Source organism: Lagopus leucura, unplaced genomic scaffold (assembly GCF_019238085.1).
Source record: "Lagopus leucura isolate 7727_CA_CO unplaced genomic scaffold, USGS_WTPT01 Super-Scaffold_100018, whole genome shotgun sequence".
Classification (NCBI taxonomy): Eukaryota; Metazoa; Chordata; class Aves; order Galliformes; family Phasianidae; genus Lagopus; species Lagopus leucura.
This window is the reverse complement of record NW_024962272.1, coordinates 7,394,047-7,408,550: the sequence shown is the minus strand read 5'-3', so window position 1 is coordinate 7,408,550 and position 14,504 is coordinate 7,394,047. Positions and strand designations below refer to the sequence as shown.

Genomic DNA, 14,504 nt, shown 5'->3' with positions numbered 1-14,504 from the left:
GGACCCTTCACCTGGGTAATTTATGAAGATGCTGAGTAAGACTGTATCAAACAATGACCTCTAGGAACTCAGATACTTACAGACCTCCAACCAGACTACGGCACTAATGACAACCTGGCAGTCACACTGTTCATAGTCTACTTCATTGTCTGCTCTGTCTGATGCTCACAAGAATGCTGCTGTTAAATATCTTGCTGAAGCCAGTGTACACAACATCCACTGCTCTCCTTCCATCTACCCATCCGCTAATAACATCATAGGTGGCTACCAGGTTGGTCAAGCATGACTTCCCCTTTGTGAATCCATACTAACTACCTCTGATAACATTCTTCCAATTACTTTGAGATGGCACCCAGAACAAGATGTTCCACCACCTTTCCAGAGACAGAGGTGAGGATGACTTCCCTGTAATTTCCCTGATTGCCCTTCTTGGTCTTTTTGAAGAATAGTGTGATACAATTAGTCCCCCCAGTCTTGAGGGACTTCTCCCATTCTCCAACAGCTTTCAAAGATGACAGAGTGGCTCAGCAGTCACCTCTGCCAGCTCCCTCAGCACACACAGGTACATCCCACTGGGGCCCATGGATTTGTGTGCAATGATTTGAAAACCAGAAATTGGTTGAAAGGCTGCAGACAGAAGGTGGTCATCAATGGCTCTGTGTCCAGGTGGAGGCTGGTAACGAGCAGCAGCCCCCAGGGGTCTGTCTTGAGACCAATGCTTTTTAACATCTTTATCAATGACATCGATGATGGAATCGAGTGCACCCTCAGCAAGTTTGCTGAGGACACCAAGCTGAGTGGTGCGGTTGACACAGTGGAAGGAAGGGATGGCATTCAGAGGGACCTGGAGAGGCTGGAAAGGTGGACCTGCATGAACCTGATGAAGTTCAACACAGCAAAGTGCAGAGTTTTGCACTTGGGCCAGAGGAATCCCAGGCATCCATACAGACTGGAAGGAGCGGTCCTTGAGAGCAGCCCTGCAGAGAAGGACCTGGGGGTCCTGATAGATGAAAAACTTAACATGAGCCAGCAGTGTGCTCTTGTAGCTTGGAAGGCAAATGGTATCCTGGGCTCCATCAGAAGAGGGGTGGCCAGCAGGGACAGGGAGGTGATTGTCCCCCTCTACTCTGCTCTTGCGAAGCCCCATCTGGAGAACTGTGTCCAGGTGTGGAGCCCCCAGTACAAGAAAGACAGGGAGTTGTTGGAGAGGGTCCAGAGGAGAGCCATGAAGATGATCAGGGGACTGGAGCACTTCTCCTATGAGGACAGGCTGAGGGAGCTGGGCTTGGTCAGTCTGGAAAAGAGAAGGCTGCGGGGTGACCTCATTGCAGCCTTTCAATACCTAAAGGGAGCCTACAAACAAGAGGGCAACCAAACTCTTGAAAGGGTGGATAACTGCAGGACAAGGGGAAATGGCTTGAAGTTGAGGGAGGGAAAATTGAGGTTGGATGTCAGAGGGAAATTCTTTATAGAGAGTGGTAAGGTTCTGGAACAGGCTGCCCAGAGTGGTTGTGGATGCCCCGTCCCTGGAGGTGTTCAAGGCCAGATAGGATGGGGCCCTGGGCAGCCTGGTCTGGTATTGAATCTGGAGTTTGGTGGCCCTGCCTGTGGCAGGGGGGTTGGAGATTCATGATCCTTTAGGTCCCTTCCAACTCAGGCCATTCTGTGATTCTGTGATTTTGACTCGCTCTCTGATGAGATCCACCTTAACCAAGGGGGAAAATCTTCTATTACTCAGATTTGCAATTCTCTTTACTTGTGCACTGCAGTAGGCATGCATCCACAGGACAGAATTTTTGAGACAGGATCAGAAGTATTGTTCTCCTGAAGTCAGACTATCTTTTCTACCTTGCTCAGACTGAAACATGAAAAAGAAAACACAATTCTAAGAAGAAACCCCATTAACTTCTACAATGACAGTACTAAGAACAGATAATCAGTGCTATTCAGGCACAGAAAAATTGAGTCCTAAGATAAGTATATGTAAGCAGTTTCACCTATTCAAGCACTGAAAACAAGCAGTACTTCTCATTAAGTGATCCTCAGAAAATAAAGATTTTTCCACTAAATTATAACAGTAATAAAAATTCACCTTACCTGTTCAAGATTATGAGAAGCCAAAGATTCTGAAGACCAAAGAACACATTTGAGGACAAATCTTGCAATAAAGCAGACAGGCCTTGTACCCTCAATTATTTCAAGGATATTTTTGCAGCCCCCTAAATCCTTGGACTACAGCCCTAATTTTCACACTCATAACTTCTGTCAAATATGTGTGGATGGATGCTAATCCTCATGGAGCTAATTGCAGGAACTCCACAGTCAGACAGGGCTCCACCATAGTTGTCAGTCTTTGACCTGCGATGCAGTTGTACACAGTTCATATCTAAAGGTTATTTTATTCAAAATGAGAATTCTTTACTTTTTGTGCTTGAAAACCTTCATATCTTGGCTTAAGTTTTGCAGTGAGTAACTTTATTTCTACTACCTCATTCTTGTGTGAAAATACCAATTTTGTGGGCAGTTTCCTGACAGGATGCTATTAAAAAAACCTCTCATTTAAAATCAAATGGACACCAAATTATGAATAGAATTCTACTTAAAGCTTCTTTCCTGGTGAAAAAGAGAATACTGCCTATTTTCAGATGTTCTCTAACTCACTTGTTTTCGTGTACATTTTAGATATCAGTCATTGTTTTCATCCATTTACAAAATTTGTAATACAACTAAAGAATTTGAAATGTATTTTAGGTATTCAATGTGCTACTGAATTGTATACAATGTTCTATGAAATTTACTTTCCAAGACTTAACACCTACTCTACTGATTAATTCTATAGTTAAGGATAAAAAGCTACTGTATGTACAATCACTCCAGCACAGCTAAACACTGCTCATACCCAGTTTTACTTTAAAGAAGTTACACATCACTGAGTTTCATCTCTGCAAACTAACAAGCTCACGGCTTCAACTGTTTCAAAAACACCTGGTTCTGTCACATCTTCTTGCTGTGAAAAATAAAGACCTTACCCTTCCAAGAATACAAAATTGCAACACTGGCTAAAATATAATTACAATAATGAAGTACATTACCAGTCTACTCGCCATATACACATAAAATAGACATACATAAGTCTATCTTCACAAAGCAAAAAACAATGCACAGCTACTTACACACAATTATCTTCTCACACATCTTCTGTTTCATTTGTTTATTCATTCAAAAACTTTCCATTTCAGTTGGAAAAGTTGGGGAACATCCTTAACTTCGTGAGAGGAATACAGTTTAATAAAAGTAAACTCCAAACTTTTAGAAAAACAAACATCAGTTTAGTCCAATATAACCTAGAACAATTAAACATATTTTTTATATTACTGAAAGTAATAAAATAAAGAAACTTCCTTTTTATTTAAAATATTATTTAAACAAGCCACTATGAAAGATATAAAAAAAATCATGCATTTCAAATCCAATGTATTTTTACAAATCTCTTAAGAATTGACCCTTTGCAGTTTCTCATCTTTTACAATTTCTGAAGATCTGAATGACTGATGTTATAAAATATTCTATAAAAACACCAAATATTTTATATACGTGTGTATATGCATATATATAGTGTATGTATCACTGTTCATCCGTCCTTCCAAGCCGCCGCCGCCGCCTACAGAAAGTCTTTAAGTTCCATTTGTTTGCCTCCACCATAAAAGGTCCATTGTAGACAAACAGCAACGTCATCCTTTCATTGTAAGTGAGATTCTGCAAGAGCTGGGGAAAAACACAAAAGTCAAAGTTTAAACAGCCAGAAAAGACCACGTTCCCCATTACCTAAAAGCAGAGAAGAAGGTTAATGTAAAGCTTATACCTTAAAAGGTCAACACTACAGGATGAATTTCCTAATTTTTCTGACAGATGATGTATAGTTTCTTCCCAGAAACCCCCAAAGAGGCTGTACGTATAACTCAGGTAATTTACATGTTGCACTTGTTTCTTACTATGCAAAAAAGTTTCTATCTGTATCTTCTTGCGGTGAATGAAGTCTTTGCTTACTTGCCCTATCCAGGATTACCTAATTTTAGATTACTTTGACCTGTAATCTTGCTCTCTAGAAAAGAAACAATCATTCCCTACATGACAGTTATTTGTATCATAGTTTGATATTACAAACACTGATTTTCAAACCCAGGACTCACTGCTAAGAAATACATTCATTCATTCTGTCAGTGAATCACAGTTATCCAGAATGCAACTTTCCTTATCTTTATTTACATGAAGTGGTATTTCAATACAATTCCTTCCAGTAGGCCATTACAACTTCAACATCTGGTTATCATCTACTCATGACTGATTTTACTAAAAATCTGTTTATGAAAAAAAACACCAAAAAATCCCAAAGAAACCGAAAGTACAATATGGTCCAACAAAAACCTCAATATTTTCTCTTCATAACAGCATGACGCTGCTGAACCATGGTACTACACACTCTTTGATCTTCTTTTTACCATAAATGTTAGACTTTTTTAAACTCTGAAGTTTCTTCTTGCTTCTCATTTTTGCTCTGATTTTTGACTAACTTTGCAAATTCAATTTTTTCCCCTTGTCTATTCTTCATAATTTCACAATGAGCTCAACTTTTAAAACAGACTCCGAATCCTCAGTCATCTTCTATAGCCCCCACACACGAGAAGCACTTCTACTGGTAGAGCTATACTTTCAATATCCATTCAAATGACTGCTGTTCCTCAAAGTAAGAAAGAGAAAAGTAGAATGAATGATAAGGACAGAAATCACAGAAATGCAAAATGAGACAGATATACACAACAAGACAGTCAAAAATAACACAACAAAGAAATGACCGCCTGTGTGGAGATAAGTGAACCGCAATATCAAAAGGAATAACAAGCATCACCTTCCCTCTATTTTTATTTATTTTAGGTAACTGCTATAGCTGGCTTTTCTTAGGTCTTTCAATTGTTCTTTAAAGGAAAGAATAGCACATAATACCCCATATTTTTTTAAATGCAGCAAAAATGGGGATATAGGAAAACTGACATCTTAATAAGAAGTATAAGGCCCATTCTTGTCACCCTGGCATACAAATTATTTCTAGTGGTTCTAACTGCCCTGTGTTAGTTGAATCAGCCCCTGTTCAAAACACAGCTGAACTGCCATCCTATCTGATAGGCTTTGCAAGCTACATCATCAAACTCAGAAAGTTAACTGCTGGTTTTTTTGTTTGTTTTAACCTATATACGTGATTGAGCACTGGCTGTTCCTGACTGAAAAGTCCTTTTCAAGCCATTTTCCATGCTGCTTAACACTGACCCTTTCTGTGCTTCTAAGCCCCTACTAGTCATCAGAGTTTCCTCCATGACTGTGAAACTTCTCTTCATCTTCTGAGGCCAGCAGCACTTGCCAGTAACACTAGCCTTTTCCACAGTCATGTTTGGAAATTGGTCTCTGTTTCAAGGACATTTGTGTTTTAGGTTAAAGCATTACATTTGACAGTCTTGTTACAACGTACCCTATTTACCAGAGCCTACCTCAAGCCAGACACACAGAATGCCATCTTTATGATGGCATGAGTTTTCACACATACACGTTATGTGAATTCCTGGCAAAACGGTCCTTAAAATTGATAAATTCTGCTACAGTTACTCATTTAATATTAATCCTTTAGGTAACACAAATCAAAGTTACTCAGTGTTTATAGAGAATCTGTCACACAAAGTTAAGCTCTCCTACACACAAAACTTTCATTTTCAGCCACATACCTTGGGTGTAATTAAGAAGTACTGTGATGTGCTTTCTTTACAAGCAGTTTTCACAAACATTTCAAAAACTCTTCTTTCATTCACTGGATCCATGCCCTTAAAGGAAAAAAATAAAAAAATAAAAAAGGCTGTTCTCTCTACTATTTCGTAAGTATCTGTATAATATGTGATTATTTACTGCACAATTGATCCTCACCTGATTTATTTCATCTACAACCCTGAAAGGACACCTGTTGAGTTCCTGTAGAGCCATCAGGTACAAGACAGTTGAAACACTTTTCTCACCTCCACTCTGATGATATGGAGTCAATTCATGAAGATCAGTGAAGTTATGGAATTTGACTCTTATGCGAATTCCGTATTTGTCGTACTCCTCCTACAAAAGTGAGACCACTCTTTCAGAGAAAACATTTTTTCTTATATCCAACCTGAATCCTTATGTCCCAACCTGGCACAACTCAAGGCCACTCCCTCTCCAATGTCACAAGAATATTCATAACAACAGCACTACTGTCTAGAGGGTTCTCCTCTCATGTTTACAGATAAGGGCAAAAGAGTCTTCTGAAAAGTAGGAAGATATGAAACTCAAGAACTAGAAGACATTTTTTGTTTCTTGCATTATGGATGTTGATCCCTTGAGGAAAAAGCTTTACTCATTGGTACAGTAATACTAGTTAACCTCTCAAACTAGTTTTGACACCTTCCCAAGTAAAAAGGCCAAGACCTTCAAAGGAGATAGAAGGCATTTATTTTGGAGTAGCCCTCATATTTCATTATGTTGTCCCATGAATTCAGAGACAGATGTTGGTGCCATGGCAGTAGAATTTGAATCTTCCACCAGTATTCCATTACGTGCTTTTGCTGTGCAACAGATGGCAGCAGAGGGGCAGTCAGACTGAATGGTGTTTAACATGGGAGCGCGTTTGAACCATAGAATGGCTGAGGTTGGAAAGGATCCTTTAAAGATCCTTGAGCTCTTCCAAAGGTTGTGACTGAATTCTCCCATGGGGAAAAAAATTGTACCTACTGACATTTATCGACACCCACTGAACATTTATGGAGACAAAACAGTGGATGCTAGCACAGTGAGGCACTGGATCACCTCTGCTAGTACAAACTTTCACAAGTGTGGCATGCAGGTTCTTGTTCATCACTAGTGAAAATGAATATCTAATGGTGGTGACTATGATGAAAAACAGCGTTCTGTAGCTGAGAATTTGCTCTATCAAATTGCGTTATTGTGCTCTTTTATCTGTAGTAATTTTCATGGAAATAAATAGGAGGCAGTACTTTCAGAGCAAACTACATACTTAGCCCCAATTCACTTTGCTTTTAAACTGCTTTACTGTTTTTCTCTGCATTCTTTTCCACTTTGTTTTTAGGTAAAGGATGGTATTTGTGTAAAAGAGAACTGTCTTTGTAAATAACTTCCAGAAGAATTGAAAAGCCCCTTCTCTTTTTATGCCCCACCACTTCATACTAGCTCTGATACACTCTTAAGCACTGTTCACATACAAAACTTTTCCAGTTACTGTTTTGTCCCAGACAGTAAGTAACATTTCACATATTTTTAGAGCTGCTGGAGTAATTTACTGCAAAACAAAAAACCAGCAAAAAAAAAAAAAAAGAAGTACATCAACTATTAATGCTGCAAAATGCACGCAGTACCTAAAAAAAAGAATATTTAAGCAGTTAGTTTATTACAGCAGTTAGTTTAAAACAAAACAACCAATTTCTCTTCAACTCACTACAATGAATATCACTCACTCCCCAAAGTACCACTGGAGCTTAAAACTTTTCATCAGAGGTTAAGCGTCAGTAATGATGCAACAGGCTGATTGCTACTGCTTCAAAACAGTCAAAATGCCAAAAGCTGAGAAAAACCATAGACAGAATTAAATCATTAAAACTGTACCAGCTTTTAGCCACTAAATCGTAATAGAATAGCACAAATCAGCAACAACATATACACACAGAAGTATATTAATAACATAACAGATTTAAAGGTAAAGTAAACGCAGTGCCTCTCACTGAGCCTTGTAAAAGAGTAACAGAGAAGGAAAAAAAATCAGAACTGAAATGCACAGTTCCACCTAATACAGTAAAAAGAAGGAAACACAGACAATGCTCTGAAATTTCAGATCATGCACTGCTCACTCACTGCTTTCCCTGAAGGCTATTGTTTTGGCAGAATGTAGAAGCACTTTCAGAAATTCAAGATCTAAAAGAGCATTCTCAAAATGAATCTTTCATGAAAAGAATAAAAACAATTCTGTGTTTGAGAATGCTGCATAATTTATTCAACTGTACGAAGCATCCAAACATCCACGAGTTGAACTCCTATGCAACTGAATAACGACTCATTTTCATTTTATCAGATTTATCAGTCAGTTCTAGCACACCGGTTAAAAAAACGGACCTTAAACAACATCTTCCCTACAATCCAAATAAATACTGATTAAATAACAAATTACCAAGCGAATGCGATATTCTTCTAGGTGAAAATTCAGTCATACCTCATTTTCCACATGAAGATCAACTTCACCAACACTTTCCATAGAACTAAAGAAGCCACTGAATTTCTCATTAATGCTCTCAACCATCTTTTTCAAGGGGTTTAACCATCTTTCTTTTATCTAGAAGTGAAAACATCCATGTAAAATAATTTTCTGTGATTTTTCTTTAGATATCAATTAAAAATATCATAATTACAGAAGCTAACATCTCACTTTATGCTCAGTTATTTTTGTACTCATGTTCTATTCAGATGAAGACATACTAATACAGAATTGCTAATTTCAACTATTACCTCTGAAATACTTTGCTTATAGTTATCCAATTCCTTTTTATTTTCTTCTATATCTTCCATCAACTTTTGTATTTCCTCCATTTGCTTACTGCATTCTTCAACAACCTTTTAGAATAAGAATGGAAAGTACAGACAATGTTTACCAACTCTAACAGGAATTGTAAAAATATTATCCTGCTCAAACACAATCATGTAACTGTTACACTGTACAGTGAACATGACATTTCCAGCTTCAAGGCACATAAACTGTATTTCTTATTTCAGGTTACTGCAACTTTTAAAAAGAAAAAACAGGCACAGAACACACTGTTCTTTAGGAAGAACCTACTTACAATTCTAATAGATGCAGAATCTGGCATTTACACACATTGTTTCTGCTGTCTAGCTTATTAAACCAAGAAATCTAGTACAGAGTGGAAGTAAGTACAACACGGGTGGAAGAAAAGGGAAAGAGGGTGGAGAGAAAGAAGTGAACATACTGAAGCACTCAGGCCTGTGAAACAGGAGACCCTTGATTTCTCTTCATTCAGAAAAGCATCTATTTCCTCCAGTGTGTTTGGAAGAGTCTGAAAAGCCTAGAAGAGAAAAGATGTGTGCATTTTACATCAGTGGTAATGAAGAGCTCATTTGCTAAAAAGAATTCAATAAGCCAGCAAACATTCAATTACTTTTTTTCAGGATGCCTCATGTTCAAAATTTTAACACAGCAACATTTCCTCACAAACTCTTCTGGACAGAGAATTACGTCCACAATGCCTATCAGAGATACACAATTAATTGCTCCTTGTTTGCTAACTTGTGTAGATACAGGCACTCAGACGCAGCTTAAGCCAGGGCTATGTTACTTAGGCTGTACAAATGCTGCCAACGGCTGTAAAGAACTTCAGGCAGGTAACCAGACAGCCCAGCTTTAAGTGTTTTCACGTTACTCCCTTTAAGCAAGAAGCTAGAATAATACGGTCTTGAACTCTTTCTGTGAATACAAACCTAAAAATTTGAATTGAGATCTCAGATGATTTTTTCTTTTCCCTACGCACAGAACAAAGTCAGAGTAACCCAGCTCTAACAGTCTCGCTACTGGAAGATGCTTTAGAAGACCAAATAGAATGACAGGATTGTTAAAATTGAAAAAGATGACTAAGATCACCTAATCTGACTGTCAGTCGACTCACCACCACCATGCCCACTAAAACATGTCCTTAAGAGCCTCATCTACACATTTCTTAAACGTCTCCAGGGATGGTGATTCCAACACCTCCTTGTGCAGCTTGTTCCAATGCTTACTCACTCTTTCAATTTTTCTAATATCCAACCCGAAACCCTCTCTGGAGCAGCTTAAGAATGAGAGGTAATGGATTATCTCTAATTACCTAGGAAAAAAGGACAAGTCCCATCTTGTCCCAACCATTTCTCAGGCAGTTGTAGAGAACAATAAGGTCTTCCCTGAGCTGCTTCTTTTCAGACTGTTGTACTATAGAATGGCCTGGGTTGAAAAGGACTTCAAAGATAATTTAGTTACAACTGACTGTAGGCAGGGTCTCCAACCACCAGACTGCCCAGAGCCACACTCAGCTTGGCCTCAAATGCCTCCAGGGATGGGGCATTCACAACCTCCCTGGGCAACCTGTTTCAGTGCCCCACTACCTTCTGTATGAAAAACTTCCTCCTAATATCTAACCTGAATCTCCCATTCCCCCTTGTCGTGTCACTATCAAACCTTGTAAGAAGCTGTTTTCCCTTGCTCCCTTCTAATATTGGAAGGCCACAATGAGCCTTCTCCCCAGAGCCTTCTCTTCTGCAAGGTAAACAAGCCCAGTTCCCTCAACCTTTCTCCATAGGAGAGGTGCTCCACCCCTCTGATCATCTTAGTGGCCCTTCTCTGGACGCATTCTAAGAGCTCTACATCTTTCTCGTGCTGGGGGCCCCAGGCCTGGATGCAGTACTCCAGATGGGTCCCCACAAGAGCTGAGTAGTGAGGCACAATCACTTCCCTCGCCCTACTGACCATTGCTCTTTTAATGTAGCCCAGAACACAGCTAGCCTTCTGGGCAGCAAGCGCACACTGCTGCCTCATGTCCAGGTTCTTGTCCAGTCCTCTGCAGAGCTTTTCTCAAGGGGTTTTTCCCTCAGCCTGTATAAATACCTGGGACTGTCCCAGCCCACACGCAGCACCTTGCACTTGGCCTCATTGAACCTCGTTAGGTTCTTACGGGCCCACTTCTCCAGCCTGTCCAGGTCGTTTTTGTTGGCTTCCCTTCTCTCCAATGTATGGACTGCACCACTCAGTTTGTTGTCATCTGCAAACTTGCTGAGCGTGCATTCAATTCCATTGTCTTTGTCACTGATGAAAATGCTGAAGAGCACTGGTCCCAAGACCAGCCCCTGAAGAGATAGCTTGTGACCGGCCTCCAACCAGAAACAGATTGCAACCCTTTGGCTGCGACCAGCCAACCAGTTCATAATCCATAAAGTAGTTAATCTTTCAAATCCATACATCTCCCATTTAGAGAGAAGGAAGAAGAACTAAACAACCCCAGTTCCTGTTGCCAGACCACATACAACTTATGCTTCAGACCCTCCATCATATTCACAGGCCTCCTTTGGACATGCTCCAGGGCCTCAACGTCTTGTAGCGTACTTTCCTACACTGACTACATTATTTCTGACGCAAGCCAGGATGCTGCTGGCTTTCTTGACCACCTGAGCACACCACTGGCTCATGTTCAGCTGTCTGTTGACTAACATCCTCAGATCCTTCTCCTCTGTGCAGTTTTCCAGCCACACTGCCCCAAGCCTGTAGCATTGCATGGGGTTGTTGTGACCAAACTCCAGGACCCAATACTTGGTCTTTTTGAACCTCATGCAATTGGCCTCGGCCCACTGATCCAGCCTATCCATTTCACTCTGTAGGCCTTTCTATCCTCAGGCAGATTGACACCTTCTTCCAGCACTGTTTCATCTGCATACTTACTGAGGTTGCACTCCATCTCCTCATTCAGACCATCAATAAAGATATTAAACAGGACTGGCCCCAGGACTTAACCCTAGGAAACCCATACCTCATAACCAGTCAGCAGCTGGATTTAACTCCATTCGCACCACTCTCTGGGCTCAGCCATCTAACCAGATTTTTATCCAGTGAAGACTACACGTCTCAGCCATGATCTGCCAACTTCTCCAGGAGGATGCTGGGGAAGACCCTGTCAAGGGCTTTGCTAAAGTCTCTGCAGACTACATAAACAGCCTTACCCTCATCCTATGGACCGGCCACCCGGTCAAAGAAGATCAGGTTTCACAAAACTGTGGTGGCTAGGCCTGATCCTCTGGTTGTCACAGATGCTGCATGATTGCACTCAAAATGATCTGTTCCATGACCTTCCTCAACACAGAGGTCAGGCTGATAGGCCTGTAGCCCCCTCAATTCAATCTTTCTTGTAGATGAGCAACATGTCTCCAGTCATATGGAGCCTCCACAGGTGACCAGGGCCGCACATAAATACTGGGAAGTGACTCAGAGAGCACTTCTGCCATCTTCTTCAGTACCTCTGGGTGGATCCCACCTTGCCCCATAGACTTGAGATCATTTAGGTGTAATAGCTAGTGACTAATTGATTTCTTCTGAATTATGGGCGGGGGTTATTCTGCTCCCCATGCCTGTCTTCCTGCTCAGGAGGCTGAGTACCCTGAGGATAACTGGTTTGACTACTAAAGACAGAAGGCAATGAGTTCCTAACCTGTTTCTTTACCCTTGGTGGTAATGTTCCCTGATGTATCCAATAAAGAATGGAACTTCTCCTTGGCACTCTTTTGGTCATTAATGTATTTGGAAAAACGTAACTTTTGTTATCTTTTTATAACAGTGGCCAGATTTAGTTCTAGTTAGACTTCTGCCTTTCTAATTTTCTCTCTGTATATAATAGCAACATCCTTGTACTCTTCCCGAGTTGCCTGTCCCTTCTTCCAAAAGTAGTACACTCTTTTTTAACCCAAGTCTTAGCAAAAGCTCCCTGTTCAGCCATGATGGCCTTCCCTGTCAGTTCATTTTCTGAAACACAGTAACAGCCTGTCCTAGCACCTCTGAAGTCCTTCTTGAGGGATGTTTTGCCTTCCTGGATCCCTCTGTCTCCCAGGGGACTTTCCCAACCAACATCCTAAACAGTCCAAAGTCTGCCCTCCGGAAGTCCAGTGTAGTAGTTTTGCTGACTCCCCTTTTCAGACTTCACCATGAATGGAGAACTCCATCATTTTGTGGTCACTGTGCCTAAGATAGCTTCTGATCACCACATCTCCTTCTCTGTTCATAAAGAACAAATCAAGGAGGGATCTTCCCTTGGTAGGGAGGATCTTTACCAACAGTCGTCTTTACCAACAGTTTCAAGGTAACATAAATGATCTTTGCTGGTACTTTCCAGTGTTAAGTACAAAGTATTACTTGCTGAAAAAATTAGAATGGTGTATGTTATCCAAAATATAAGAGAAATACAAAGATTTATTTTTGTACATACCGTTTGAAACTCTTTTGGAAGATGCTGATCCAGATTCATATTGCACATCTGTCGAGCTTTTTTCAGCAACTCCTTGCAGTTCTCTGTAAGCATCCGCTTTCTCTCATCCAGTTCAAGAAAACGTTGCTGTTAGAAAATATATTAAAATACACATATATTTTACTTCACATTTCCTCTTGCTGGCCACTGTTGTCTATGAACTTTCATTAAATTTGACTGATTCTTTAGAAATGTACTGAACATCTAAACTTTACAAGCTGTTGTCACACAGCTGAACTTCAGTTCTAGCCAGTGGTGACAACAGCTTACCAGCAACAAATGCTATTGAAATCAATAAAGAAATCAGAAATCAAGACTGCACAAAATTAAAAAAATATCTTCATTTCAACAAGTAGAATTTAGTCTGGCTTTCTGTTCAAAGTCAACATACATGAAGGTAAATTAATCAAAAGCATTTTCTTGTAATATAACTAAATTTATTTTTCCTGTAGACATACTTTTTTTGTAGCTTCAATGTGTCTATTACTTGACAATTTTACACTAAATTTAAAAATAAACCAAAAAAACCAAACTAAAAATAAACCAAAATATAACTACTTGTGAGCATTATGTTTTATTTGCCCCCATCTAATTGCATTATTTACATGGCAGAGATTACTTGAAACTGTACAGAATAAACCTCAATTACATAACTAGAAATCCTCCATTTGCTGTTTCATATTCTACTTCTGTTATGCAGCTAGCAAAATAGAAAAAAAAACTCACAGTATTAAACCAACACTGAAAAGTAAGTGAAAAGCAGTTTTTGCTTTTGTATAGTCCTATGATTTTTATAATGCAATGTGACTTACCGTAACAGCAGTTGAAAATTCAATTCAGAAAACACAACACTTATATAAAGCTCTAAGCTAAAGTTTATCTTTAAAATTGGTATTCAAGCAAAAAAGTTGGGATAGTGCTTCTGACCCCACAACTCTCTCATTTCTCTCTGCACACAGACCTGGCCTCACACCTGCTGCTTTGACACATAGAGTGGGACAACTGTAGAATAACTGTTACTGTCTCCCAGTTCAGGTGCACACAGCTGCAGAGAGCTGGAAGCTGCCAATTCAGAAGTGAAAAAGAGTACATACCTGAAGACTGAGTTTTGAGTTCAAGTTATTTTACTCTACTGTTACTCAGTGACTGATTACACTTGCAATCCACCTTTTAATAGACAGTTACATAAGAGGCATTCACAAAATCCTAATTCAAAATCCATCTGAACACAATTTTGCTTCAGAATTTCCTTCTAGCAGTTTGAAAAGTCTAATCATATTCCTACACTTCAGAGTGCTTTATCTCCCCGTTTTTTAAATTGTTTTGTATTTTAGTTAAATATTGCAGCCCTCCAGTGGGGGGGGGGGGGGGGGGGGGGGG

At 39.9% G+C, this 14,504-nt stretch overlaps 1 protein-coding gene across 2 annotated transcripts in view; it reads right to left on the bottom strand.

Moving 5' to 3' along the window:
• Positions 1-3,199: 3,199 nt before the first annotated feature.
• Positions 3,200-14,504, bottom strand: part of SMC5 (structural maintenance of chromosomes 5) — a 61,818-nt gene continuing 50,513 nt past the window's right edge. For both annotated transcript variants that reach the window (XM_042877369.1, XM_042877370.1), the window contains exons 18-24: positions 13,086-13,211; positions 9,060-9,155; positions 8,581-8,685; positions 8,288-8,407; positions 5,968-6,147; positions 5,772-5,867; positions 3,200-3,765 (exon numbers count right to left, since the gene is read on the bottom strand). In XM_042877369.1, coding sequence (XP_042733303.1) covers positions 3,625-3,765; positions 5,772-5,867; positions 5,968-6,147; positions 8,288-8,407; positions 8,581-8,685; positions 9,060-9,155; positions 13,086-13,211 — 864 coding nt within the window. In that variant the 3' untranslated portion in view covers positions 3,200-3,624. The remainder of the gene's footprint in view (positions 3,766-5,771; positions 5,868-5,967; positions 6,148-8,287; positions 8,408-8,580; positions 8,686-9,059; positions 9,156-13,085; positions 13,212-14,504) is intronic.